Source organism: Tenrec ecaudatus, chromosome 10 (assembly GCF_050624435.1).
Source record: "Tenrec ecaudatus isolate mTenEca1 chromosome 10, mTenEca1.hap1, whole genome shotgun sequence".
Taxonomy (NCBI): Eukaryota; Metazoa; Chordata; class Mammalia; order Afrosoricida; family Tenrecidae; genus Tenrec; species Tenrec ecaudatus.
Window position 1 is genome coordinate 50,168,506 of NC_134539.1, and position 27,222 is coordinate 50,195,727.

The 27,222-nt window shown below is 49.6% G+C and overlaps 1 protein-coding gene across 1 annotated transcript; it reads left to right on the forward strand.

The window, feature by feature from the left end:
* Window positions 1-403: 403 nt before the first annotated feature.
* Window positions 404-14,121, forward strand: C10H9orf43 (chromosome 10 C9orf43 homolog). Its single transcript, XM_075559520.1, has 12 exons — window positions 404-584; window positions 685-831; window positions 3,231-3,253; window positions 4,607-4,710; window positions 7,326-7,392; window positions 8,123-8,283; window positions 9,135-9,285; window positions 9,981-10,056; window positions 12,397-12,447; window positions 12,771-12,847; window positions 13,622-13,688; window positions 13,880-14,121. Exons 1-12 carry the CDS (start codon window positions 434-436, stop codon window positions 14,119-14,121), a joined length of 1,317 nt encoding a protein of 438 aa, XP_075415635.1. The 5' UTR covers window positions 404-433.
* The last annotated feature ends 13,101 nt before the right edge of the window (window positions 14,122-27,222 follow it).

Here is a 27,222-nt window from a genome sequence, read left to right on the forward strand (position 1 = left end):
ACGGGGTATCATCACCAGGAGTCTGACTCACCTGCACAGCATCCTCTATCAAACCTTTTAATATCCATTGATTTCTGTAATAACCCTGTGAAACAGGCATAGCTTCATTTCTCAGACGAGGACACAGGTTAACTCTCAGGTCACTCAGCTAATAGCTGGTCAGTTGGGAAACCATCTCAAGTCCATCTACTCCCAAACTCTCACCAGTCTACCTCATGCTGAGATGTTTTCTTACTTGCTTGTCACTAAATCCACAATTATGCTAGCACCACCATTGAAATACATGGGCTCAACAGAAATGCTTTATGTGTTGAGTCTAAATGAGGATCTGAACTGCGTGGCTGATACGTGATGCACTCATATTGTGTGTGTTTTCTTCTCCAGAAAGGGAGAAAGCTGCCGAGTTGGCTTTCGTCCTAAACTATTTATAGCAATGAACTTGCCAGATGAGACCCTGTGGGACGAAACTGCCTGCAGCTCTGCTGTTTGTCAGCATCCACAATGCTGGGCGACTATTCGCAGGGTTGAGCGAGGCCACCCCCGAATGCTGGGCTCACTCCCCAAAACTGCCCTGGAGGCCGAAGGTGAATGAGCCACCCCATTCCCTTCCTGGCAAGCCTTCAGAGATTTTTGTTTCGCCTCCTCCTGGTGGCATGCACTCATTTACCTCTGCTCTCCTCTTAGATAAGCTCCCAGTGCTCACCATCGCAAACCTCTCAACTTCCTCCCTCCGGCCCCAGAGACTGGCGCAGCATCCGTCTTCAGGATTTACCTTCCCGGAGGCTCATTCTTTATTGGCTCGGTGTTCAAAGTTTGGCTCCAAATTTCAAGGCAGGTGAAAGCTTATGATCTCAAAATTCTGGCTGAGGATTTTCCTTACCCACGCAGAAGACCGACTGCTGCATTAGAAGAAAGTCCTAGCTCACTTCAAGAAGTGGTAAATAGAGTTTAAGAAACAAAACCGAAAAACCCCCGCTCCTGCTGTGTTCTGGGAGTTGACTGATTTGGGGATATTCCATCAGCTTTTAGAGATCAGCAGAAAACTTGTTTGCACACAGAATGTCTTACTTTAAAATCTGAGATGTAAAACTGTAAGCTCTAGAAGTCTAAAGGGATGACTTGTTTTTGAACTTCTTACAAAGTCTAGGCAGCCAATTAGTGTTTGTGGACAGGGACAGAGATAATTTAGACTTTGAAAATCCAAGACCCTATTGTCTGGAATCAAGGCACTGGAATTCTGGCCCTTGGAGTGGTTTCTTCTTTTTTCCTCCCCTTATTATTTCATTATTTTAGCCATTTTATTGGCATATAATTCACATGCCATGCAGTTGAATAGTTCAATCCTATTAAGAAGAGTCGTGCCATCACCAGCACAGTCAGTTTAGAACTTTTCCTTCTTTCTGGTACTCATCGTCATCAGCCCCCATTCCCTCCTAACCTCCCGTGTCACACCCCCAAAATCCATTCTTCCAGTGACTGTTTCTATGGATTTATCCATCCTGGATTTCATAAACAGAAAAACAGACACAAAACCCCCAACAACAATAACGAAGTAAAACAGGGAAACTTCAATGGAAAAGAAAGCAGGAAATATGAAAAATGATAACAAATTTAAAATGGGCCCAAAGGGAGCTCAAGTGATAAGGTGTTCAATTTTAAGGAAGAGCATCTGCAGTGATCCACTTTCCAAGGCAGGCAGTGTGATAGGATCATTCACATTCCTGGTGGATGGTTACAGGGGGTTTGCCAGAGGCTTAATCGGAGTGGTTTCTTTTCGCCTGCTTATTTAAGCAGCCTTTGGTGAGGCTCTTGGTCTCCAGGCAGTGATAGTACTAGAAACTCCAGTGGGGCCTTGGTTAAGCGCTAGTCTGCTTCACCAAAGGTTTGCAATTCAAATTCACCAGCTGTTCCTTGGGAAAAGATTGGCAATCTGCTTCTGTAAAGATTACAATCTTGGAAGCACAATGGGGCATGTCTGCTCTGCCCTACGGGGTCCCTATGGGTCAAAATAGACTTTAACAGCAGGGGTTTGGGCAGACAGTATAGGAAAGGATAGGACTCATGCCAGGTTCTCGAGGACCTGAACCCTGGATGACAGTTGTGTCTTTCAGTTAGAAGCTGAACCGTGTTTCACGGAGATGCCCAGATGCACAGCGTCTCCCCCTGCTATGCCCACGGTGTGTGAGAGCTGCCCCATCCAGTGAGCGCCTCGTTTCTCTGCCTGGGTCCTCAGGATCTCTCGCTTTCTGACCTTACCTGTTGATCTAGAGCAGTTCCAAATGACCTCACGTGTGGGATTGTGCAGTGTCATCTGAGCCGACCTCCCTGTTTCTTCCCCTCCAAACCGGATAGACTACCAACAAATTCATCTTCTAAAGACATTGCTTACCTCATTCCTGCACTCAAAACCGCCCAGGAGCAGCACTTCACCCATGGTGGACTCACCGAGCCAAATTGCCCTGTACTCCTAGGCTGCTCTTTTCCGATCCCAACTTTTCAAGTACTTGCTGCCCCTGGCATCTGCTTATTGAGGTTTTCATGTCTGTGTCCTGTTGATCCACTGGACGTTAAGCCCTTGGACAGCAGGGCCATTGCTTCGTTTAGTTGGTCGTTGACTCAGTTTACAAATCCTTCTTAGTAAGGGTCCTGTGACTGTAGCTGTAAACACGATTCTGTTTTTAGCTGCAGGGGATTTTTGGAGGGAGATGAGGAAGTGGGCAGGAACCAGTCAGTGTGATGAGTGGAGTGAAGAGTATGCGCTGGGTGTCTGGAACCTTACACATGGGTCCGACTGTTCTGTGGGGACAGCCTGCGGGCACAGGCCTTTGTTGAGCAGCCTCGTGAGGTGGGGTGACAGGTAGGAGGTGTGGTAGGACCAGAGTTCTAGGCTACAGGAACCATATGTGCACAGGCAGAGGCAAGAGGAAGCCCTTCAGGTGTGTCTGGAGCACAGCTAGGACTGGGAGAGGGGTAAGGGAGGAAGCGGGGAGCTGGAGTGGAAATGACAAAGGGCTTACTGTCTACATCAGACTAAGGAGCTGGGAGGTCACCTTACACCTCCACATTATTGCGTTCTTCCTTCACCATGTTTGTGAATGACTACACCTGCGGTACACCAACCATTTGCTGACGGTGATGCAGCTGCCCCTGGCTGGAGACAAGCATGGGCTCTGGACCGAGCTGCTTGCAGCGTGCCATGTCTGTCTAGATCTGGTACCATGTCTGTCTAGAACAGCCAGCCAACCGAGAGATGGTGAGAGCCGACCTCTATTGGGTAGCTATGAGGCTCCAGGCTTCAGAGAGAGTTAATAGAAGGGTGTTTCTCACAGCCTTATCTTCTAAATCAATCTTTTGCATCTTTTTCATTCTGGGAATCTCTGTTTTTTCCCCTAGGACTCAGACGTAGGAGGTATTTACCTGACAACGGCTTACTCAGAAGCACTGCTAGATCTCCCAAAGTAAGTCACAGATGAGAAGTGCTGGGTCAGTGTTTTCCCTGGCCTCGTGAGAATAGTCTTTTCCCTTTATTCTGCATTCTTCCTGATGACGGTAATCGCAGTGATGAGACAGCAGTAACTGTCTTTCATTGGGCCTTGTTATGTGGTGGGCAGTTCAAACCCACCGGCGGCAGTGTGAGAGGAAGATTTACAGCCTCAGAAGCCCTACAGAGTCACTATGAGTCAGAATCAGCTTGGTGGCAGGGGCTGGCTTTGTTTTTTACTATAGTTGAGGCTCTTTGCTAGTGGCTTTTCATGCTAACGTGTCTCTAGAAATCCCATGAAGAGTGGGACTGATTTGTGGAGATCTGGCACGGGTGATCATGTGCTGTCAGCGTTTTGTATCTCGTGCGTTCAGATATTACGTCACCATCGTCATTTCACAATAAAGAGAAGTTAAAATAAATGCTAGAATGTCAGACCAAAAATGGACCTTAAGGTCATGAAGTCTGTTAATTTTCAAGCTCCTTTTTAGCTGTATCCCAAGACAAGGAACGCATTTTCGCACAGAGCTCTCATGAACACGATGCTTACCTTCAGGCGGGGGTGACAGATAGGTGTTTTCTGTCCTGTTTGATTTAATTTGGAAACAGTGGGATTTGAATCCAAATCGGATTTAATTCCCACGAAAAAGTTGCAACCGCAACATGAGAACTAGTGCCCTGGCCTGTTGCAGTGGATGTATGGATTGTTATAAGAGCTGTAAGAGCCCCAATAAAGCGGTTTATATAAAAAAAATTCCCTTTGCAGAAAGAGTCTGTTCCCTTTGGGAGTATTATGAAGACCTTTTGGGTGGGAAATATTACCATATCCTGAACCACTCGGTTCTTCTGATGAGCACGGTAATTCAGTCCTCACTCTGGAGTGTGGACCTTTCAGTCATTACTCTTGCAGTGTCATCAGTAGGTTCTGACTCATAGATACTCTATAGGTCAGAGTAGAACTGGCTCTTTCCATTTTGGAGGCTAAAAATCTTTATAGGAGCAGGAAGCTTTGCTTTTTGCCTGTGGAGCAACTGGTTGGTTTGAACTGCTGACCTTGCGGTTAACAGCCAGAGTGTAATCTACTTTGCCACCAGGACTCTTCATTGGCATATGTTTCTCTCTTAGGTTTCAGTGCTGAATTTGGATAAGACATGGCTTCCCTGCACTCAAGATGCTAGACATATGACTGTAATGTGGATCCCCCCCAAACCAGAGAAGGCTAGGAGAAGGTGAACATCATATCTAGAAACACGGAGACCTGCGACTCCAACAGCAGGCATCCTTTTTTCTGATCTCTCTCAGCTACCCCATCGCACTAGCAGGGGGCCAGCACAAAGGCAAATCTCCTGATGTGCCTCTGTCTACAATGGAATTCTTTTAAAAGGGATCAGGTATAAGGCATCATCAAAAAAAAAAATCTTACCATAGTGAATGAAGGGGGAAGTGCAGAGTGGAGACCCAAAGCCCATTTATCGGCCACTGGAGATCCCCTCCCAGAGGGGTCTAGAGGAGGAGATGAGTCAGTCAGGGTGCGACGTAGCACCGATGAAGAATACAGCTTTCCTCCAGTTCCTAAATGCTTCCTCCCACCCAACTACCATGATCCGAATTCTACCTTGCAAGTCTGGATAGAGCAGAGGATGTACACTGGTGCAGATAGGACCTGGAGACATAGGGAATCCAGGGTGGATGATACCTTCAGAACCAGGGGGTGAGGGGCGACACTGGGAGAGTAGAGGGTGAGTGGGTTGGGAAGGGGGAACCGATTACAAGGATCTACATGTGACCTCCTCCCTGGGGGATGGACAACAGAAAAGGGGGAGAAGGGAGATGCCGGATAGGGCAAGATATAACAAAATAATAATTTATAAATTATCAAGGGCTCATGAGGGAGGGGGGAGTTGGGAGGGAGGGGGAAAAAAGAGGACCTGATGCAAAGGGCTTAAGTGGAGAGCAAATGCTTTGAAAATGATTAGGGCAGGGAATGTACGGATGTGCTTTATACAATTGATCTATGTATATGTATGGATTGTGATAAGAGTTGTATGATCCCCTAATAAAATGTTAAAAAAATAAAACTCCAAAAAAATTGTGGTAAAAATACATTTATAACATTTGCCAATTTAGCTTTTCATTTGTAAAATTTGGTGACATTGACTGTTTTTATCAGGTTGTACAACCATTATCAATATCCTTTTCCAAAGCATTGCACCAGCCCCATGGCCATTAACAGATTCAGTGGGCCATGCGCGGTAGCTTTTCCTTTCCCTGGTGGGCACCGATAAGCTTTGGTCTTCATCCATTTGCTTATTTTTCACGTGGGAGCACTGTGCTGCCTGTATCTCACTCAGCACGAACATTTTCAAGGTTCATCCATGTTGTAGCATGTATCAGGATATCATCTATCTTTATGGCTAATTAAGATTCTTTTATAAAAAGAACAGTTTACTGAATCCACCTACCATATATACTCGTGTATAAGCCGAGTTTTTCAGCACATTTTTAATGTAGTTTTTGTGGTAAAATTAGGTGCCTCAGCTGATGTTCGGGTCAGCTTATACCTGAGTATATACTGTATATGCAATTAATCATTTAAAGCATAAAAGTCCATTTTTTGTGTATATATATATATATATCTATATACACACATATCACCACAATCAAGTCTAGAACATTGTAATCCCCCCTAAAAGAAACGCTGCACCTGTTAGCAGTTACTTCCCAACTCTAGGGATTGTCTACTGGAAGTCTGTTTTAATGCACTCTTTGATTCTATGAGACTTTTGTATGTCGAATTCTATCAGTCCAATAGATTTCTGAGATTTGATTAAGAAATAAATGCTAATTGCTAGTGTTTTTCTTATTAGTTATCAGAAACTAGTGGAAAAAGTTGCCAGGGAAGCAAATTTCTCTCTCATCTCAACCCCAAAGCCTAGTCCAGGGTGGGAAAGGACTTGTGAGCGAAGCACAGTATCCCTATAGAGGTCCCCAAGACTTGCTAGTATTCACAGCGGCTGGGAGAAAGCCTCCAGATAATCTTTTGTGACCCCAAAAGCCTCCAGGTTCTTGTTGAGGGATGCGAAGATGCTTAGAGATGCTAAGACTGAAGGATTTCTTTTCATCGTTCTTTAAAAAAATGATCCTCTGAATACTTCTTTATTTGGGCATTCTGGGGAGGTCGTCTGTACATACATGGCACAAACAAAACCCTATTTTATTTAGGGTTTATTATTTCCTTCATATAAAAGAAGCCCAGGGGTGGGTAGGCTTTGACTAATACGTCAGCTTCAGGAGGTAAGCAGAGGCCTAGATTCCTGCTAGTTTTCTGTGCTGGCATCCTTAGCCCGTGGCTTCCATAGTCTAAAGGGCTTTGTGGGACTTGGAAGGTCTCTATGGGCCGGGATAGCTCCAGCCGTCATCTCTAGGTCCCGGGCAGGAAGGAAGAGGGGAGAGGAAGGGGTGGGAGTCAACAGTCATGTTTCAGTTTTCCTTGAACGCCTCCTCTGTGCGAAGCAGTGCTGATTCATGGAGAACGAAACAGATTTGATCCTGCCCTTCTTAAAGGGAGCCAAATATTGCAAACGGAACCCCACCCTCGTATAAGATGACTAATTTGCATTAATGCCGTGAAAGTGAGTAACTGTTTATATGAGAGAATAGTGGGGAGTCTAATCCAGGTGTGAGGGTGAGTGACCTCATTTTAGCAGCTTTGGGGCATCAGGCCCTGGGGGGTTCCCAATGGCCATCTTTGCATGTGGTCCAGAGAACAATGTTCACAGACCCAGTTGGAGGTCCTATTTCAAGCGCCTGGGAACAAGTTGCCATATGGTGTTTTTATTTCCAGTCTCGCTGAGAAGGAGCCTGCGGAGACCAGCAAGGACAGGAGAGAGAAGAGCAGACGAGCTGCCGAGGTAAGTTCTGTATTTTGGTCAATCATTTGTGCTGTTAGCTTGTGGGCTCCAGTCTGTTTCCTGTCAGGTTTCTCTCCCTTTCCCGTTCTTTTCCTAAACAAGCAGAAGCCGATGAAGAAGACAGTGCCTTTTTAGGAGCAGTCATCAGTCACGCATATTCAGAGGCCCAATTTCCCTGGTAGGGAGCGAAAGCGTGCTGTGGAGAGACGAAGTAGAGGGATGGGTGGCTATTCCTGGACATTCAGGACCAATGAAGACTAACCTTCAGGATGATTGGGGTTGGAATTTCAATGGACCAGGTGTTATAACATGTGAGGTTCCAATGCTGATTTAGCCATTTATTGGGTAAATGAAGCTTTGGCCAACTCACAGGACACTAAGATTGCTAATCTGTGAGAGTCGAGTCTTGTTGGATTTCATTCGTTGCTGAATCCTTAGACCTAGCCTGGCACATAGTGGGCACACTCATGTTTGCTCAATTTTGTGAGCGAATGAATGGCCTTTCTGGGAACAAACAAAACAACAAAAACAAAAGACAACACCTCCCATATGAACTCAGGACAACAGTACGGTAGGGATGCTCAGAGAAATGTGGAGTATCCACATTTGTGGGGCTGGGCCTGGCCTTCAGGAGTGTAATCTGGATGGGGTGCTGGAAGGCTAGCCTGTGGAGGGACAACAGGGGCCTGCAGAGAGTGCTGCTGGGTCCTTTGTACTGCTTTCCTCCCAGGACAGCAAGTCGCTGCTGCCGGACTCCTCAGGAACACAACCGATAACTCAGGAGGTGGTTGTGCCTCCCCCCTCCCCAGCGCACCTGCTCGATCAGTTAAGCTCCACCTCACTGCTTTCCTTGCCCCACACGGACACGCTGCCTTTGGAGCTGATTAAGGAGTAAGTACCTCGCTCAGTCCTTCAGGAGATCCAGAGCCTTGGCTTTTTCTGAGAAGGGTCTAGGGCTAGCCAGAGCAGCTTCCCCTACTTGTTTCCTGAGTTCTTAGGCTTAGCAGCATGCAGGGATGACAGGTAATCCCCCCACATCTCCCAAGCACGCTCTGTTGGCCACCTTGTGCTCAGCACGGTATGCCTGCCTGCCTTAATCCCTGCCTTGGTGGTTAAGAGGTTCGCTGCTCACTGAAGGGCGGGCGGCGTGACACAGCCGGCTGCACCAAGACAAAGGCCCCGGCAGTCTGCTCCTGTAAAGCCGAGCGCCTGGGGCGTCCGAGGGGCATTGTGCTTGGTCAAGACCACCGTCACGAGGAATTGACTTCACTGTCCGCAGCAGCAGCAGCAGCAGCAGCAGGGAAGCCCGTGCAAATACACCTTCTCTTATTGGTCTGGATAAATGGGAGTTTCTGGATAACTGGGAGACAGGAGAGCCTATGTGGTGTGGAATGAGATGGGCTTTGAGTTTTATCTTGAAACGTTTTGGCTCTATGAGTTTTGGTCATTTGTCTACTCTCCGTACACCTCATCTCCGTCACGTTTCAAAACGAGAATGCCTGTCAGAGTGTCGCAAAGATTCAGTGGTCTGCAAGCAGGTGAGGCTGACCTGGAGCCAACAGCCCATTGAAGCGGGCTTGCTTTTGTCAGAGCCTTTGAAATGAGGACCTGTTGTTACAGGTCTCTGCTGTCCCCAGAGTGGAGACTTCTTCACATGCCTAGCCTCTTGACTCTTTCTCCATCACCACACCCATCCAGAACCGGGGCTGGCGTCTCTGAGCTGGTGATCTCTGTCCCCTCAGTCTTTTGGCAGAGGACAGGAAGACCCTGCTGTCCGCACAGATGAGGTTAGAACTGGCCAAGATGAAGAAGAGCGGTCCTCTGGAAAAGAGCCGGCCCACCAGTGCACTTTCCTCCAAGATGTTTCTGTCTGTCCACCACCTCACCCTGCAGGTAAGCCAGAGAGTCTCAGAGGAAGACGGCTGCACGGAAGTCCAAACTCCTCTCTCCAAAAGACTGCCAGAGCTCTTTCCGCGGCTTCTTTCTCTCCTGCTCTTCCTGTTGGACGTCAATGTACAGGGGAAGTTTGAGGAGGGCCCTGCTCTGGTTTTCTGTCTCCACCGCTTTCCACAGCTCCTGTTATAATGCTGCCCAACATTCCCAAGCAAACTCACTGCAGTGCGGGCCATTCTGACCCTCAGCATTCTGATGCTGGGATGGAGCAGAGCTGCCCCTTTGAGTGCCCTAACCGTGCATCTTTAAGGGAGCAGGCCAAACAAAAACCTGATTCGCTGCTATCGAGTTCATGCAGACTCATAGACCCTACAGAACAGGGTAGAGCTGCCTCTGTGTGTTTGCGAGACTACAAATGCTTATGGGAGCAGAAAGCTTTTCGAACTGGCAACTACGTGGTGAGCAGCCCAATGCACGACTACCCCACAGCCTCCTTTTTCTTCCTCAGAGTTGCTGGTAGGTTTGAACCACTGACCTTGCGGTTAGCAGTTCAGTGTGGTGTTCACTCCGCCACCAGGCAGGGCTCTGGCTGCATCACACTGAGTCCTCAGAATGTGCGTGTTGAAATGGCGAACAAATGCGCTTGGGAAAAAGGGAAGACCCATGCTAGAGCTGTTTCTTTTCCTTGTCTCCAGAGACCAGCACTGAGATATCCTGAGAATTTGAAGAAGTTGTGTCAAGCTCGGTGCTCTGAGTCTGCCAAATCTCCAGGTACCCCCATTCCCCACACGGTCCCTTGGTCCTGACTCAGTTCAGCTTGTGGTCCCTGCCATCCAGCAAAGAGCTCCGTGGCCTGGTCTTGGACAGAGGGAGAGAGCACTGGGCAGAGTGGGGCACAGCAAGCTGCCTGGGGAGCAGGTGGGAGCCGCAGTGAGCTGGGCCTGTGGTTGCCAGGCCCCAAGAAGCAGCAGGAGCAGCAGCAGTGGAAGGTGCAGACCCCCTCACTGAGCAGGTAGAGTGGCAGTGAGGGAGCCCCAGGGACTTGCTGGGCCTAGGAGAAGAAATTACAGCCTGGGACGGCAAGGCACATATGAGAAGTAGGATTCTTTTCTGGTTGGCTGTAGATGTTTTGTTGAACAAACTCTTTCTGAAAAGTTCTCATCACTTCCTGAGTCCTAATTCTGTTCCTGCTCTTGCGGGTTTCAGGAGACTGAGAAGAAACCCCAGAGAGATCCAGAGAGTCGGAACACCTTACCCAAAGGGGAAGTTACTGTCACGAATGCCACTCACTGTCGCTGGGAGGGAGACAGTGTGCTAGGGAGTAGCCCAGGATGTGGCAGAGGGGAGGGACATTTGACTGTGTGTTTGCCACCCTGAGTCTGCCTTTCTCAGCACCAAATATCTTCCCGGGGATGCTATGAGTTGGCTGGCTTACCATGCTCCCTCCCCTACTGGATATTTACGAAGCAGAGGCTGCTCCGACTTCAGTTTTGTTCAGGGCTGTGGGAGCTGACCACGAACAGGGGTCACAGTCATTTAGACGCAAGTCCGACCTGCGTAAATGCAGAGCAGTGTGAGGATCAGAAGTAGAAGTGAGCCCGGCTTACAAAGAGAAGCTTGCTGGCGGTCCACGGGCCAATGCAGCAGGAACAACCTGGGGGTCCTCATGAAAGCCCTTGAAAGTTCTGAGTCAGCAGCGCTCTAGTGCCCTTCGCTCTCTTGCGACAAGCTCAACACAGTCTTAGGAGTCCTCAGAGAAGTCCACACACTGTCCAGCCGTAACTGGGAGCAGTCCCCTTGCTCTGGTGTTCATATTGGAGGTGACATGGGGATGGCTCAGCTCCCCAGCTCTGCATCTGAGCTGGGGCTAATATGACCCGGCTTCCTGGGCTCAGCTTGGATGGGGAAGGTGAGGGAGGGAAAAATCATCCCCCAACCTGGAGAAGTTTGTTGTGCCTGACTCAGTCTGGACGTTGCTGATTTTAATGGAGAAGTTGGTTGTGCCTTACGCAGTCTGGATGTTGCTGATTTTAATGGAGAAGTTGGTTGTGCCTGACTCAGTCTGCAGATTGCTGATTTTAATGGGAAGGCCACCGTTTCCTCGTCAGAATTTACTCTCCAATCCTGGGGCAGTGGGAGGGCTCAGTGGGGAGAGTCCTGCCCTCCTGGTTCAGACGCTCCTGCACTGGAGTTCTCTGATCCCAGCGTGCCCTTGAACCTACAGCTAGAAGGCTTCACACCTTTCCCTGGGAGGCAGACAAGAGCCAGGACGGCGGCCCAAGGTGGAAATGCACCTGCCTGGGGTTAGCAACTCACCTCTGGTGATCACTCCTCCCGCCCGACTTCCACCCTGGTGCCTTCCCTGCGGCTTCCTGAGGCCTCCACTTGGCTGACGGCTACCTGTGTGAACCACGTCCTTGGAGCAGTGGCTTGGCTGACCGGGCTTGAGAAAGAGATGGTTATTATGGAAGAGATGATTTGACAGTGGATCTTGACTAGATGTGGGAGTGGGTGAGACATGGAGAATTCCTAGTAGTATGGACCCTTGGAGGGAGCTCCGATCTGTCGGTTGAGTGTAGCTCTGGTCTAGGGCATTGAGGGGAGAGTGGGGAATGGGTCAGAGAGGCAGGTAGAGGCTCATCTACCCAGGCCGCACAGCTGGGATCCTGTGCAGGGAAACTGGGGACCAAACTGCTTGCTGCCTCTCTCTGGTGGCACCATGGAAAGTATTTGTTTAGAGAAAGGACAGAAACTAATGACTGCGTTTGGAAACTAGCTGGAAAAACATCTGGTGCAAAAGAAGCAACATGAGGACTCTGAAAGCCAAGGGCCTGTAGAGAAGCCAGAGCAATGTGAGCTCAGTGCTGGTCCTGCTGCGGGGGGTCGATGGGCAGCACTCCCAGAATATTGTTGAGGTTATATTTAAGGTGATAAGCACGGATCTAAATAAAAAGTTCAAAGGGGCTTTTCTTGGGAAAGTGGAGATGGCTAGGGGACTGTTGCTTCTTAGTGTCAATGCTTCGTACTTAAGTGTGTTGTTTTGTTAGGAAATTCAAAGGGAAAACATGGAAACAAGCACAAGGAGAGCCTCTGTGTCTGTGTTTGTTTTAGAAACCTGCAAAGGCCCCCCGGAGAAGGCGGAAGCAAGGAACCCCCTGGCTGGTAAGAGGCGCATCCCTGACTGAACAAGGAGTGAGGGGACGGATGGTGGAGCATGTGGCTGCCTCTTTCTCCGGGGCTTTCTCGGAGGAGCTCTGGGTCTGTCCACAAACACATTATCTTCATCACGATGTTTACAACTGTGCACCTGCCCCAGTCCCTGGTGACAGACTCACCAAGAGAATGCAGAAGGCCGAACTCCTATTACCAGGATTCAGTCTTGTCTTGGGGCCAAGCCATTTGTAGGCTACGGGCCAACTAGTAGTCTGGTCCTCGGCCATGGAGTGCCAGTAAGAAGAGGCTTGACCGAGCTTTGTGGTCCTTAGGTGACCTGCCGGCACCGGAGAACCACACACAGCGGCAGCAGCAGCCGCTGGAGATAGACGGGCCTGCCTTGAAACAGGTGAGAAGGAACCTGGCTCAGTTCTTGCTGTGTGACAAATCACCCTAAAGCTTCAACCCCAGGGAGTAGCTATTTCTCAGGATCCTGGTCTTGCTAGAGGCCATTGACATGGCTACATTCCGCTGGAGGCTGGCCTGAGGAAGTTGGCCAGGCTGCGCTGGTTTTCCGCCATGTGGTGAAGCTTCTGGACACCATGACCCATAACGTGTTACCACGGAGTCCGTGCCAGCTCATAGAGACCCTCTAGCGCAGGGAAGGCCTGCCCGCAGGATGTGCAGCGCTGTCACCGTGTAGGAGGAGACTACCGCGTCTTTCTCCCGCAGAGCAGCTGGGGGTTTGCTCGGCTCAGCAGCCAAGCACTTAACCACTGCGCCACCAGGGCGCCTCGGCAGCATAGCGCTCTCAGAAAGAAAGCACTTTCTTAAGGAGTCGGCCTGAGCGGGCGCTGCTGCCACATGCTGCTGGTCAGAGAAGTCACAGGTCACCCGGAGGCCAGTTGGTGGAAGTTGCGCCCACCTGTTGGTGGGAGGAGCAGCACCTGTGTACAGGAGTGCAAGAAGTTGTCAGCACCCATCTTGGAGGCACCCTATCCCCACTCAACCTACCCCCCGGGGTCATCTGGACAGCGTGGTGGGCAGAGTGTGATAACAGACCCCTCTTAGGTTCAGGAGGTCGCTGTTGGACCTGTAGTAGAAGTTAATGCGCCCAGAGCAGCATTTTTTAGAAGAATTGTTTTAGTTTCCTTAAATCTTAATTCACACCAATGAGTTTCAGGATGCCCCTGAGGGACCAGCGCTGGAGCACCCTGAGCATGTCTTGGACTTCTCCCCGAAGGACACGAGTAAGTCACCTGGATGGAGGAGGGCTTTAGTAAGTGCCTGAAGACAGGAGGGTCAGGCCTGTGCCGACCACTGACCTTCGCTTTCAGAGGCTCCTACAGACTTTCAGCCCTCCCTTCTTGCCCTCTTTCCCCACTTCTTCCCAGGTTGAGAGCAGGTGGCAGGTGCACTTAACGGCTGGGTCTTCTCTTAGGCACTAGATTCATCAAGGCAGAGGCCGATGAGGAGGGCATCCCTGCTCAGGAGGAGGCCAAGCCAGAACCGCTGGCTTCCAACCAAGAGAAGACCACCAGGGACCTGTCAGCCAGTACCCCTAAGACCAGCTGGAACCTGGAGCTCAAGCTTCTGAAAATTCTTCAGGACACGGAGGAGGAGGACCAAGAGAACCCACCCTCCCCAGCCCAGAGGCGCAGGCTCTCAGAGCAAGATGGCTAATTCAGAAGACCACGGTCACCCGCCCGCAGCTCTGGGATTCTGTCTTTCCCACCTCTCCTAGCCTCTTTAATCAGTGAGAGAAAGCCCCACCCTTTGCGTCTGGGTAGGCTCTCTTCCCCGGGGCCAGGACAATTTTGATGATTAAACACAGCTGCTTTTCCAGGTACAAGACTCATTCTTTGCTCTGGGCGGAGAACCACTTTTTTTGGTCTGCTGGGACACTTTTACTTCCTTGTAAGAAGCTGGATCCGGCCCAGGGAGGCCTCGACTGGGTTGCTAGTGTTTCACCTCAGTTCTGGGAAAGGGCTGAGACCCACATCATTCTCCAACATGCTCACTGTGTCCCCATGGATGTGTACCCTAGCCCACCGTCGCCCGGGGTAGGCTCGATTTCCAGTGTCTGAGGAACAAGTGGACAGGAACGTTTCACTGATGCGCATACAGACTTGAAATCTTTGGGGCTGTCCAGGTGTGCCGGCGGATACCCCCCAATGGCCACGATTTTGCCAAGCACTACCTCTTGCCCAGAAGGCCTCCAGACCCAACCATGCCCCTCCCTCCCCGCAGTCCTCCACGCGTGGGCAAACAGCCAGGCGCCCGGTCAGTTTTTCCTTCTTTGTCCAATGGGACACCTTGTGCTGGTAACCACTGAGCCTTGCCGCTTGGGTGGTCTTGACGCAAAAAGCGTGTGTACTGTTTACTCCGCCGTCCTCACCCCTGGGGCAGGTCCAGTCCTGCAGCCTGGCAGCGCCTGCTGTCTGGCGGCTCTCTGGCCTGTAAGCCCCTGGAATACAAATAAACCAGTGTCTCTCAGCTGGACTCCCGCTCAGGCTTCTGGTCTCTTGGCCTTGGCACATGTATGGAGAGCTTGAGCCCCAGACAGGATCTTGAGCTGTTTGGCGAGGGCTTTTTCTTCTTCTTCATGTTTCAGGACTTAAAACACCCCTTTGCTATAGAAAATTTCAAGCGTGCCTAAGAGTAGGCGAATGAAGAAGCCCTTATATACCAGTTACCACACGTAGGGTCCGGCGAGGAAGGCCCTTGTTCTGAGTCCTGCCCCACCACTTCTTGAGCCATGCCCTCACGGCAGAGGATGACGCCAGGCCAAGGAGATGGCTTGGAGCCCGTGTCTCCCCTATAGACCATGTACCCGGTACCTGGAACCCCGGAACTTCCTGGCCAAATGGCTCCGGGCCTGCTTCCAACTCTTTGTTGGGTGCACCTCCCAAGAGTGGATGGCACCCCCACTGGACATGTGGCCTGTAGTAGCTGCCTGGGGAGCTGGGAATGCGAAGAGAAGGCTGGGCCGTGGGCTGCCTGTCGGGAGAGGAGCTGCAGGCATCTGTGGACTCTAAACTTGAACCTGGCCTGTGGGCTCTATGAAAGTACATTAGGAGGAAAGAACTTCCTTTAGCCATTTTTAGTTCAAGCTATGACTTAAATGTTTACATTGTAACTCATAGACCTACGCTTGTATTCTGAGCCGGTCTGCTTGCACACCCATTGGCTGGGATGAGTTTTCAGGGGCAGGAATTTAACCTGGCAGGTTAGAGAGCATCAGGTTTGCAGCTGGGCCTCTGGAGAGGAGCCTTCCCTGCAGGTATCAGCTGGCCCATGGGCGCTGAGTTCTTGGTTTAAAATCAGTGTATTGGGGGCTGTGACAGCTATTTAACAATTCATACTTCCATGTGTCAAGCACATTTGCACATGTTACCACCATCCTTTTCAAAACATTTTATTTCTACTTGAGCCTTTGTTATCTACTCCTCATTTATTCCCTCCTTCCCTCATGAACACTTGATAATTTAAAATTATTTTCATATCTTACACAGACTGCTGTCTCCCTTCACCTGTTTTTCTGTTGTCTGTCCCCCTTGGGGGGCCAGTTATACATCGATCATTATGGTCAGTTCCCCCTTTTCCCTACACCTTCCCCCTACCCTCATGGTATTGTTCCTGAGGGGTTTATCTGTCCTGGTTTCCCTGCGTTGTGAGTTCTTTTAAAAAAATCATTTTATAGGGGGCTCATAAAACCCTTATCACAATCCATCCATCCATCCATTGTGCACATTTGTTGCCCTCATCATAGACTATATCTTTTTTTCCAAGCACATTTGTACATTTATTGCCCTCTTCATTCTCAAAACATTTGCTTTCTATTTGAGCCCTTGATATCAGCATCTCATTTTTCTCCTCTCCCCCCTTCATGAACCCTTGATAATTTATAAATTATTACTTTATCATATCTTACACTGTCCAACATCTCCCTTCACCCACTTTTCTGTTGTCCATCCCCCAGCAAGCTGTTATCTGTAGCAGTGTACATGCTCTGGTCTAGTCGGATTTGTAAGGTAGAATTGAGGTTATGGTAGTGGGGGCGAGGAAGCATTAAAGAACGAGAGGAATGTTGTGTGTTTCATTGGTGCTACACTGCACCCTGGCTGACTTGTCTCTTCCTTGTGTCCCTTCTGTAAGGGGATATCTACAGATGGACTTTGGGTCTCCACTCCGCCATATAGTTATACGTTGAATATTAAGGTATCAGATGGACATTGGTCCTCTATTCAAGTACTCCCTCTATGCAAGAATACTTTGTTCTATTAAACTGGCATTCCATGATGCTCTCCTTCCCAACAGGATTGCTGAAGACAAAGCAGGTGCTGCATAAGCAAATGTGGTGAAGAAAGCTGATGGTGCCCGGCTATCAAAAGATAAAGCATCTGGGGTCTTAAAGGGTTGAAGATAAATAAGGGGCCATCTAGCTGAGAAGCAACAAAGCCCACATGGAAGAAACACACTAGCCTGTGTGATCATGAGGTGTTGATGGGATCAGGTATCAGACACCAAAGACCCTTAACAAAAATTCACATCAATGTGAATGAGGGGGAATGCGGAGTGGAGACTCAAAGCCCATCTGTAGGCAATTGGACATCCCCTTACGGAAGGGTCGCTGGGAGGAGATGAGCCAGTCAGGGTGCAGTACAGCACCGTTGAAACATAACTTTCCTCTAGTTCTTTGATGCTTCCTCCCTCGCACTATCATGACCCCTATTCTAATTTACAAATCCGGCTAGACCAGAGGATGTACACTGCTACAGATAAGAGCTGGAAACACAGGAATCCAGGACAGATAAACCCCTCAGGACCAGTATTGAGAATAGCCTTACCAGGAAGGGAAGGGGAAGGTTGGGGTAGAAAGGGGAAACGGATCACAATGATCTATCTATAACCCCCTCCCAGGGGGATTGACAACAGAAAAGTAGGTAAAGGGAGACTTTGGTCAGTGTAAGATATGAAAAAAAAAGATAAATTATCAAGGGTTCATGAGGAAGGGAGGGTCGGGAGGAAGGGGAAAAAATGAGAAGCTGCTACCAAGGGCTGAAGTAGAAAATGTTTTGAAAATGATGGCAACAAATGTACAAATGTGCTTGACATAATGGATTGATGGGTGGATTGTGATAAGAGTTGTATGAGCCCCCAATAAAATTATTTTTTTTAAAAAAGAAAAAGTCTCTTTTACAAAATGAGCCATGCTATTGTGTTGGCGAGAGCAGACGCAGCAGAACACACTAATTCAACAATTCCCACGTGGACAGCCGAGTGGCTCTGAGTTGTGCATCCTCTCAGCCTCCTTTTCCAAGTGCCCCCACTAACATCAACTCACTGCCCCCAAGTTTTCTATCTAGTTGTTTAGTCCTGCCATCCGTTTGACTCCGTATAGTCAGAGTGCCCAAGAACACAGTGCCCACGCCTGACGCTCTAGAAACCTCTTTGAACCCAGAGCTCACCCTTCGTTTATTCCATTGAACTTTCCTTTTTGAAGACACAAAGTTGTTTGGTTTTCCCACATTCTGAATTTAGCTGATTGTCTCCCCATGATGTTGTGGGACACGTGTCTTTGTTCTCTGCCTTTCCTGTTCGATCACGTTTGTTTTGGGGAGACGGCTTTACAGAAGGGACTGTGGAAGGAGTAATGGTACCATTTTCACTCAGTGCCACCAAGTCACTGCTGACTCAGAGCCAGGGACTCCCTGGGGGTTTCTGAGTTGGTAACTGTTTGCAGGAGTAGAAGGCCCAGTTTTTCTCCCACGGAACTGCTGGTGGCTTCAAACTGCCGACTATGCGGATGGCAGCCCAACGTGTAACCGCTACCCCACCAGGGCTCCTGGAATGGCACCACGAGGAACTCCTTAATGTCTCGAGTGTGTCATTTCTCATCTTAGTGGACAATCATGTTGGTTACTCAAATCTAGTATTTCATTAGAGGTTTATAAATACAACATTCTATCATTTTATATTAGCTGCCATCCTTTTAAAAGACGACAGCTCTATTGAGACATAATCACAGGCCACGTAGTTCACCCATGTAAAGTATACAGCCTTCGTCACAGCCAATTTTAGAAGATTTTCACTACTTTAAAAGAAACTATCCTTTAGCTGTTATTTTGAGATAGTTAAGGTTTATTGTGCCAACCTGGCCGATAAACACATGTGGAGTTAATTGAAGGGCGGAGGGATAAATGGCTCAGTGAACTTCACCTTTCTTGTTCTCGGGTCTCTTGCTCTCTGATAGTCGGACTAGGGTGCAGCTGCCTTAGCCAGTTCCCTGCTTCAGCTGACAAGGCTCCCTTCCTGTGAGACACCCCTGAGGAGACACCACATGGACCTACCCCGATGCAGTTCTGGGTGCTGGAGCAGCCATATGGAGACGCCTGCCAGCGCTGACACATTCACTGGATTCAAAGACTTTGAATCCCATTGGTCTGTGATGCTCCTGCATATGGCGTCGCTGTGTGTTTTGTGAGTTTGAGGAGGACTTTGTAGATCGGTGTCAGACATATGGGCTAAGTCGGACTTATGGACTTGGACCGGGCTGGGTTGGGATGCTTTCTGAATGTACACTTACCCTGTATGTAAAACTCGTATACATATATGAGTTTCTGTGGAATTGTTTCTCTAGTTTACCCAGACTAACACATATTCCCCTACCCTCCCTTTCCCCAGCCCTGAGCAACGACCCATCTACTTCTGTCTCTATAGGTCTGTCTATTCTAGAATTTCATATAAACGGAGCTTCAAAGAGTTCATGGAAAGAAGGAATTAAAAGGTAAAAGGAATTTTCCCGTGAACTTTTCGTATGACTGCGGAGTCTTTGGTGACTGGTCCTTTCAATCAGCACACCGTTTTTAAGGTTCATTCAGCATGTATGCATCTGTGTGTGTATTTGTCTGTCTACTTATTACTTGATAGGCATTTGGATTGTGTTCACCTTTCGGGTGTTGTGGATAATGCTCCTGTTTTGTGGGCATGTGTGTGTTCATTTCTCTTATTTGAAACCTTGGGATGGGTTTTCTGGGTCACTTGGCGACTCTGGAAAAGGACGTCACTCTCAGTAAAGCAGACGACCAGTGAAGAAGATAGACTGGCCCGTTCCTGCAACGCTGGGCTCAAACACAACAACTTGTGAGGGTGGTGCAGGACTGCGGGGGGCGGGGGGGTTCTGTTGTCCACAGGCTGCCGTGAGTTGGAGCGGACTCGAGGGCACTCAGCCCCCAGCATCACGGCAGCTCTGTGTCTCACTGTCTGAGGAGGAACCACCAAATGGTTTCCTGTGGGGAGAGGAGGGTCCCCCACACATCATCACAGGTCCAGTAGGTGTAATTGTACAGCGATAACAAGTAAAGATTATAGTAGGGTCATAGAGAGCATGAGAGGTAGAGGAGAGATTGGAATAATGGAGTCAGACATAGTTCATGGTAGCATGCTCACCTCAGCCTCACTTGGTGGTCCTCGTGGGGGGAGCCCGGCCACGAGAGCAGGACAGAGCCTCGGGAGCGAGAGCAGGAGAGCCCCCACTTTATTGCTAACCAAGGGTTATATCTCATTAGGGGGACATGATTACAGGTCACCACACGTCACAGGAAGGGGCGGTACAATAGGCATACACATCGTAGGAGGGGGATGTATGATAGGCACAAGTGTGACAGGAAGGGATGCACTAGGGGTGTCCCCATAGGAATGGGAAGGTCTAGGGGTATACATGTGACAAGATGGGCGGACCCTAGATTCATGATGGCAGCCTAAACTTGGTCATCCTTGGGCGGGTTTAACCTCTCTGGGGTCTTCTACAAGGAAACAGACAACTACTATCCTTATCAGAAGGGAGTGAACCCTACTTGTTGTGGGATAAACAGTGGTGACTGTTTGCTCTAGATGGCTGATAGCTCTTAGGGAGAATGGCCCCTGATCTACTCCTGATGACTTCCAAGTGTATAGTCATTCGCAAGCAGCTAAGTTTGGCATATATTTGGGGGAGACAACTTGTGAGAAATCCTTCTGTTTCCCACAGTTTCCAAAGGAATGGCCCCATTTCCCAGTCCCATGTCAGCAATGTGTGAGCATTCTCTTGTATCCACGCCGTTGCCAACACTGCTGGTTTTAAAGTATTGGTTTGACAGAGGATGTTATCCATGTTTTTACTTTTGCTAGAAATGCGAGAGGGTACCCTAAAGCACCTTGCATTCTGTTGGGTGGAGTGGAGCTTTTGTAGTATGCATTTTTCCCCATGAGGAGGGCATTGAACAACTCACTCTGAGCGCATGCACCCAGTGGCATCGCCTGGGAAGGTTTTCTCTGGTCACAGTGATTTCTTTTGTGAAAGTGGATTTGCTTGAACCTCAATTTTTGTGATGGCCGATTTAAAAGAACAGCCTGAAATTTTGTTTCCTGCTCGGGAAAAATGCCACCGAAACGGTTGTGATGTTGAACATAGCTTACAAGGACAGCGCTATGGGGAAAGCTCAAATGTATGCGTGGTTTTCTTGTTTCAAAAAAGGTGAAATGTCAGTTGATGACAAACCTTGTCATTGTCACTGGACATTGGTCAACTTCCTAAACAGATGAAAATGTGGACTGGTAGTGCATTTGGAGTTCGTTCTACCAGGTCAGACTGTTCATCAAGCTTTCTATTTAGAGGTTCTGAAAAGACAGCATAACAGCATGCGACAGAAAAGGCCTGATTTGTGGCAGACGGGGGACTGGTTTTTCCACCGTGACAATACACCTGCTCACGCAGCCATCTCAATGTGCCAGTTTTTGGCAAAAACCAGCATGCCTCTTGCCTTACGCACCTTACTCACTTGGCCCCACTCTGTGCGACTTCTTTTTGTTTCTGATGAAAGGGCAGCGATTTGATGATGTAGAAGAGGTGAAGAGAAAAGCAAAACAAGGAACATGCTGTCAGCCGTCCAAACACATGAGTTTGAAAGACGTTTCCAGAATGGAACAGCAGATTTGACAAATGTATTAAGTGTAATGGAGAGTACTTTGAAGGTGATAAGGTTGTTTTGTTAAAAAAATACATAGCTTTAAAAATTAATTCTGAATTTTTGGGGTCCCGCCTCATATGTTTATGTCTGGTGGAACCTACAAGAGACAGTTATGAAAACCTCTTAGGCATCACCACACGTCCTGAGAGAATGAGTTACTGGGCACAGGGACTCAGGACCAGAGTCCCCGGGGCACCAAGGCCAGTGGGCCTAACATAGTCTATCTAACAAAGACAGTGTTGCACATCCCTCTTTGGTGAGTAGCAAGTAGGTAAGTCTTAGACGCTCATAAGCGGCCATCACAGATACAACTAGTGATCTCCCGCTGTCTGGAGGAAAGAAGAGTGAAGAAAATGGAAGAGTCATGGAAACATTTTTTTTCTAGTAGAATAATGGACCACGTGAACATCAGTCTCCACAACCCTATGACCAGAACTAGATGGCACCCAGCTACTCCTACCAACCTCACTTGAGAAGGTCCTGGATAGGGTGGGTGGGTAAAATGTGGACAACAACTCAAAGTAAAAAACAGAGGACCCGATAGATTGGTGATTGCTCCTCCCACCCGCCCCCCACCCGCCCCCGCCAACTAGGGCCTTAGTCACTCGCCCTTCAGTTCTGGAAATGAGCACCATCAGGGATCGATGTCCAGCCAAACAATATGCAGGTGTGTAAGGGAACAATCACAGCAGGGAAGTGCGCCCCCAAAGGGCAGCATTTACCCAAGGACAACGTGGAGACAGGGAGGACATGGACACAGGAGGCTCTTCTGTGGGGACTGCAACCAATGAGCTGAAACAAAGTCTGTATGGATGGCTGAACGGAAAAGTGATGCTCTGCAAGCCTTTGCAATAAGAAGTTCGAACCAATTCACAGTAAAAAGTTAAATAAAAACAACCCTCTGCCCCAATAACCCTCTGCAGAAATAGGCACCGGGTTCCCCTCTCTTAAATGACGCCTCTTTCTGAACGGCACACCTGGTGGGTGCGGGCAGCAGCCCCCTGCCTCCCTGGCTCGCCTCTTTGAACGTGGAGCCCTTGTTCCATGACCTAGGGCAAGGGTGACAGCGTCTCTCTCAGCCTCCTTCCCGCGAGCGGGAGCTGGGCGGAAGAAGGGAGCCCCTCCCCTCAGCTGTCCTTACCCAGGACCTAGACACAGTAGCTGCAACAATGGGCTCAAACTGAGGACCACGGGTGAGGCTGGCGGAGGACTGCACGGTGTCTGGGTCTGCTGCCCGTGGGTCTGCTAGGAGTTGGCACTGACTCAGTGGTACCTGACCAGCACCCAGCAGCTGGCGACCGGAGGCAGGATCACCAAGGCCGAGGTCCATGCACTCCTGGGGAAGAAGCCTTCCACAGGGAACTGGGACCAGAGGCTATGTTCGCCTGGAATATGTTCATCTGGAATATAATTTCTATTATATTCCAGAGGCTATGTTCGTCTGGAAGATAATTTCCATTTCTATTTGAGCCGGGAGAGCCAAGAGAGGAGGCGGGCTTGCTTCCCAGACCGCAGGCAGGGTCTCACAGTACTTACAGCTCTTCAGTCGGTTTTCTTGAACGAAAGCTTCTTCATTCGCTGCAAGGGTGGTTTATTTTGTGACGCCTCCTTCCGTTTCACGGGGGGCAGGTACACAGAGCCGCTCACATCCCGCTGCTGTAAGCAGGACTCTGGGCCGAGTCTGGATCCTTGCAGGAAGAAACGTCGGCCTCATCAGTGACTCGGCTACCCTAAACACAGGTGTGCAGCACCGGCAGGTTAACCACACAGCGCCCTTGTCGCACGGCCTCAAAACAGACCGAGCCAGAAAGCGACATCTGCTGCCTCCGAGCCTTCTCTTTCCTGAGCCAGACCAAAAAGACCGACGTCCTCTGTGTTAGCAGACTGCACTATACTAGCGAGCAATCAAGGAAGCGTTATGTGGGTGGGCAGTTTTCTTGAAAATGTTTTCTCAAATGTGCATTGCACCGCATGGCGACTCCGGCGTGATAACTTCCAAAAACCTTGCTCCCTTTCCCACCGCTCCTGCGCTTGCGCTCAGAATGTCCCCCCAGCAAGCCCATTTTCCGTGGCACAGTCGTGGTGGCGAGGGTGGGACAGGGGTCCCATGTCCCTTGCTTATTTTATCCAAAGACTGACGAAGAAGAGTCATTTTATTTTATAACAGTCTTTACGTAGTGTAGCAGCTTAGACACGGGAGCGTTCTTCTTTGAAGGCCCGTTCACGAGTACGATGGATTCAGGACGTTTTGAGTAAGGAGATTTGAATGCGCACCACCGAGTCTATTTTTATGGGGAGAAAAAATCATTTGCAGGCTGAGACCAAGTGTCAGCTTTGCTGTGCCAATCCTCAAAGTTGGAGAATCACAAACAGAACTTTGAGAAATTACCTCTACCCACCAGGTTATTTTGATGGAGTCTCTGGCCACCTGCACTGGTAGACGTGACTTGTCCTCAGTTTATAGATCAGGAGCCGCAGGCTCGGGATACGGGCCATTTGGGATTTCTGGGTGAATTACAGAAAAGGCCCCTTCAGACTTTTTACTCGGAGAGGCCGGGGCACAGCACTTGGCTGATAACCAAAAGGATGTTGGGTCACACCCGTCAGCCGCTCTGCAGGAGGAAGATTGGTGGTCTGCTTCTGAACAGAGTTACAGCCTTGCAAAACCCAGGGGACAGTTCTGCTCAGTCACCAGAGAGCAGTCGGAGCCCACCCCACGCACGACAGTGGGTTTGGTTCCGGGGTGGGGTCCCCAAAGCATCCTGGTGGCACAGTGGCACAGGCTTGGCTACTAACAGACGGGGCAGCGGCACGCACCCTCCAGCTGGTCCTTGGGAAAATGGTGCAGCTCCCTGTTTCTATAAAGATGTACAGACAGCCTTGGAACCCCCCCGGGGCCTTCCTGCTCTGTTCTATAGGGTTACTGTCAGTCCAGTCCATGTGAGTAAGGCTCTTTACTACCTTCAAATGCCGCCTCTTTCTACACAAACAAACCTTCCATCCATTCCTCCCTCCAAAGAACCAGTAAGGAACCAGTCGTTATGCATGCGGGTGTGATGCAAAGACGGCAGGTGGTGCCTTAGGATGGGCTCATCCTGTTAGATCCTGGTGTAACTGCCCAAGCCACAGGGAGTCTCGGCTCAGCCCCTAACACCTAACCTTCACCCTCACAGCCAGCCTTTGTCACTGCTGGAGGCGCACCATGACCGAGCAAAAGAGGAGCCATTTCTCACCAGTGTCACAGCCGTGACAAGTCAGATGACAAGCTATCTACACACAGAGCTGACTGCCGTCTTGGGGGATGTTGCCTCAGGAGTAGGGGGTTGTTGCTGATTCCACTGTGAGCTCTACGGGGGCTCGGCTGCTCGAGACGGGGAGTAGCTTGCCAAAGTGCGAGGGTAGGCTTAGAACCTGGCCCTCTCTCCTCTTTGGTCTCTCGATTCCCTCTCCTGAGCTGAGGGAACAAGAGCTCAGACTTGGACACCTGCTCTCTCCACGGCTGACACTGGGACACCTTTGCCCAGAACCGAAGTATCAGGCCATGCAGGAAAGAAGTGACCGAGAGAGGGGAGCCCCCGTGAACCCTTTGCTTCTGCATTGAAAGTTCTGAGAGGAAGTCAGGTAACTGCTGCTAACTGCCGTTCCCCACACGCAGCCTTGTGAGCCGGGGGCGCCGAGGCTGCTAGCCAGGAGTCAGTAGCAGCATGCTTGGAGAAGTGCCCATGCAGGAAGGTAAGAAACAAAAGGGTCGGTGCCAATGGATAGAAAACTGTTAAACACGCAAACAAACAAACACCCACATCAAATCGCCAAGCAATTTTCTCTCGAGATACCCGGCATTTTCTAGATCTACCCATGAATCCCGGGCATTTCTAGATCTGCACATTACGGAAAGGAGCCGCAGTGGTGGTGTGGTCTGGCACTGTTTGCCCATGGCTCAGGGAGAACGATGGCTTTCTCCACCTGTGAGAGCGACAGGCTTAGACCGCCACAGGGCAGCTGTGCCCTGCCCTCTAGGGTCACTGTGGGTCAGAATGGACTCCGTGGCAGGGAGTTTTTTTGGATACACTTCTGAAGCAGGGTTTCCCTCTCTCTAACCCTTCCTTCCCCATTACACATTGAACTGCCAACCACGAGGTCGGCAGTTTGAAACCACCAACCGCTCTAGGGGAGAAAGAGGAGCTTTCTACTCTCGCAAAGAGTTACAGTCCTGGGGACTCCCAGGGGCAGTTCTGCCCTGCCCGAGAGGGTTGACAGGAGTCAGCATGGAATCGCTGGCAGTGACAGAGAGAGAATCCTTGCTTAGAGAATGCTACCCTGTTGTAATTTACAATGTATCGAAAGGGCAGTTTGCGCATCCCCATGGGACTCAAATTGTGTGCCTTTTAACATCCTCGAGCAGATCCTCCAGCTTGAGGGGCAAGAAGGAGGCTGCAGGGGCGAGGTCGGAGCGGCAGGGTGGGAGGGGTAAAGCGCCCCACTTCTCATGGGAGGATCCTTATTACCCCCAAGAAGGAACAGCAGCACTGCCGGGATGGAAAAAACCACTTGGAGCCATGTTTCTGGTTTTTGGTTCTGTAGTGTGCGATTTTCTTAAAACGCCTTCCTCACAAACCCCTGTGGTCACCTGTGCTCATCCTTCAGGAAGATCTAACTAGGTGACTCCTTGGGGTTCCATCCAGCAGTCGCTCGACCCTTCTGAGCAGATCTCTCTACCTTGCATTTCACCGACCTAGTAGATCCCCTTGAAGCTACTGTTTTGATTGGACCTTTTTATTTGAAGGGACACTAACTAAGCGATGGCAAAGAAATATCTGTGTTAGTCTGGGTAGACCAGAGAAACAAATTCACAGACACTTATGCGTGTATAAGAAAGAACTTTATATGAAAGAACAATTGTATATTGAGAACACCCCCCAACCCTGTCCAGATCTACTCCATAAGTCTGATATTAACCCCTATGTCCCATACCAGTCTATAAATTCTTCTTCAGACTCACACAACACATGCAATGACAACGACTGCAGGAAGATCACAGACTAGTGGGTGGAAGAAAGTCTTGTGGATCCAGTGGCGATGGAAGGGTCTCAGCACTGGCAGGGGTTTCTACGTGGCTCCTCCAGCTCCAGGGCTCTAGCTCCATCAGCATAGCTCCATGTGGATTTTCAGCAGGAAGGCGAAGCAAAGAGTGTGGGTCAAGCCTCCAGCGAGCTGTTTATCTCCGTAGAGCTTCCAAACGAGGCCATGAAGCTGCGACCTGACTGACAGGTTAAACTCCACCCCCTCACTCGTACAGTCTCAAGTTGACCCCAGATTATGTCACTACCACAATATCTTACTGAGAGACCCTGTCTGCAGCCATCCACTGATACCAGAGCCAGGCTTATGCATGTTTTCTGGGGAATAAACCGGTGCCAATGGGAACTAGAACCCAGTGGCAACGCTTTTTGACTTGTCCTAGTATGTAAGCAGGCAGGGAGATGGAGGGCTTAGCCTGTGGAATATTGTCCTGGTGTTAGTTGAGTTTATTCTTACTCAGATTTGTTCCACCAGATTTTGCAGGGTCAGATGTTTACGAGAGCAGATCTCCGGGTCTTCCTGCACGGAGCCCCTGGGTGGGTTGAACTGACAACCCTTCAGCGGGCAGCTGAGCACTGTCCTGCCTTGGGTTCCCAGCAAACTATCTTCAAGGCACGTTTGTTCTTAGATACTTTCTCGGATGGGTCGCTTGGTTTGAGTCACCGTGTTCGAAACACACTTGTCAAAGATCCCT

Excerpts from the sequence above, each read along its gene's own strand:
- C10H9orf43 (XM_075559520.1), top strand. The coding sequence starts at position 434 with ATGAACTTGCCAGATGAGACCCTGTGGGACGAAACTGCCTGCAGCTCT. Across the intron at positions 3,254-4,606 it reads AGCCAGCCAACCGAGAGATG|GTTTCAGTGCTGAATTTGGA; the intron begins GTGAGAGCCGAC and ends TTTCTCTCTTAG. Across the intron at positions 7,393-8,122 it reads AGAGCAGACGAGCTGCCGAG|GACAGCAAGTCGCTGCTGCC; the intron begins GTAAGTTCTGTA and ends CTTTCCTCCCAG.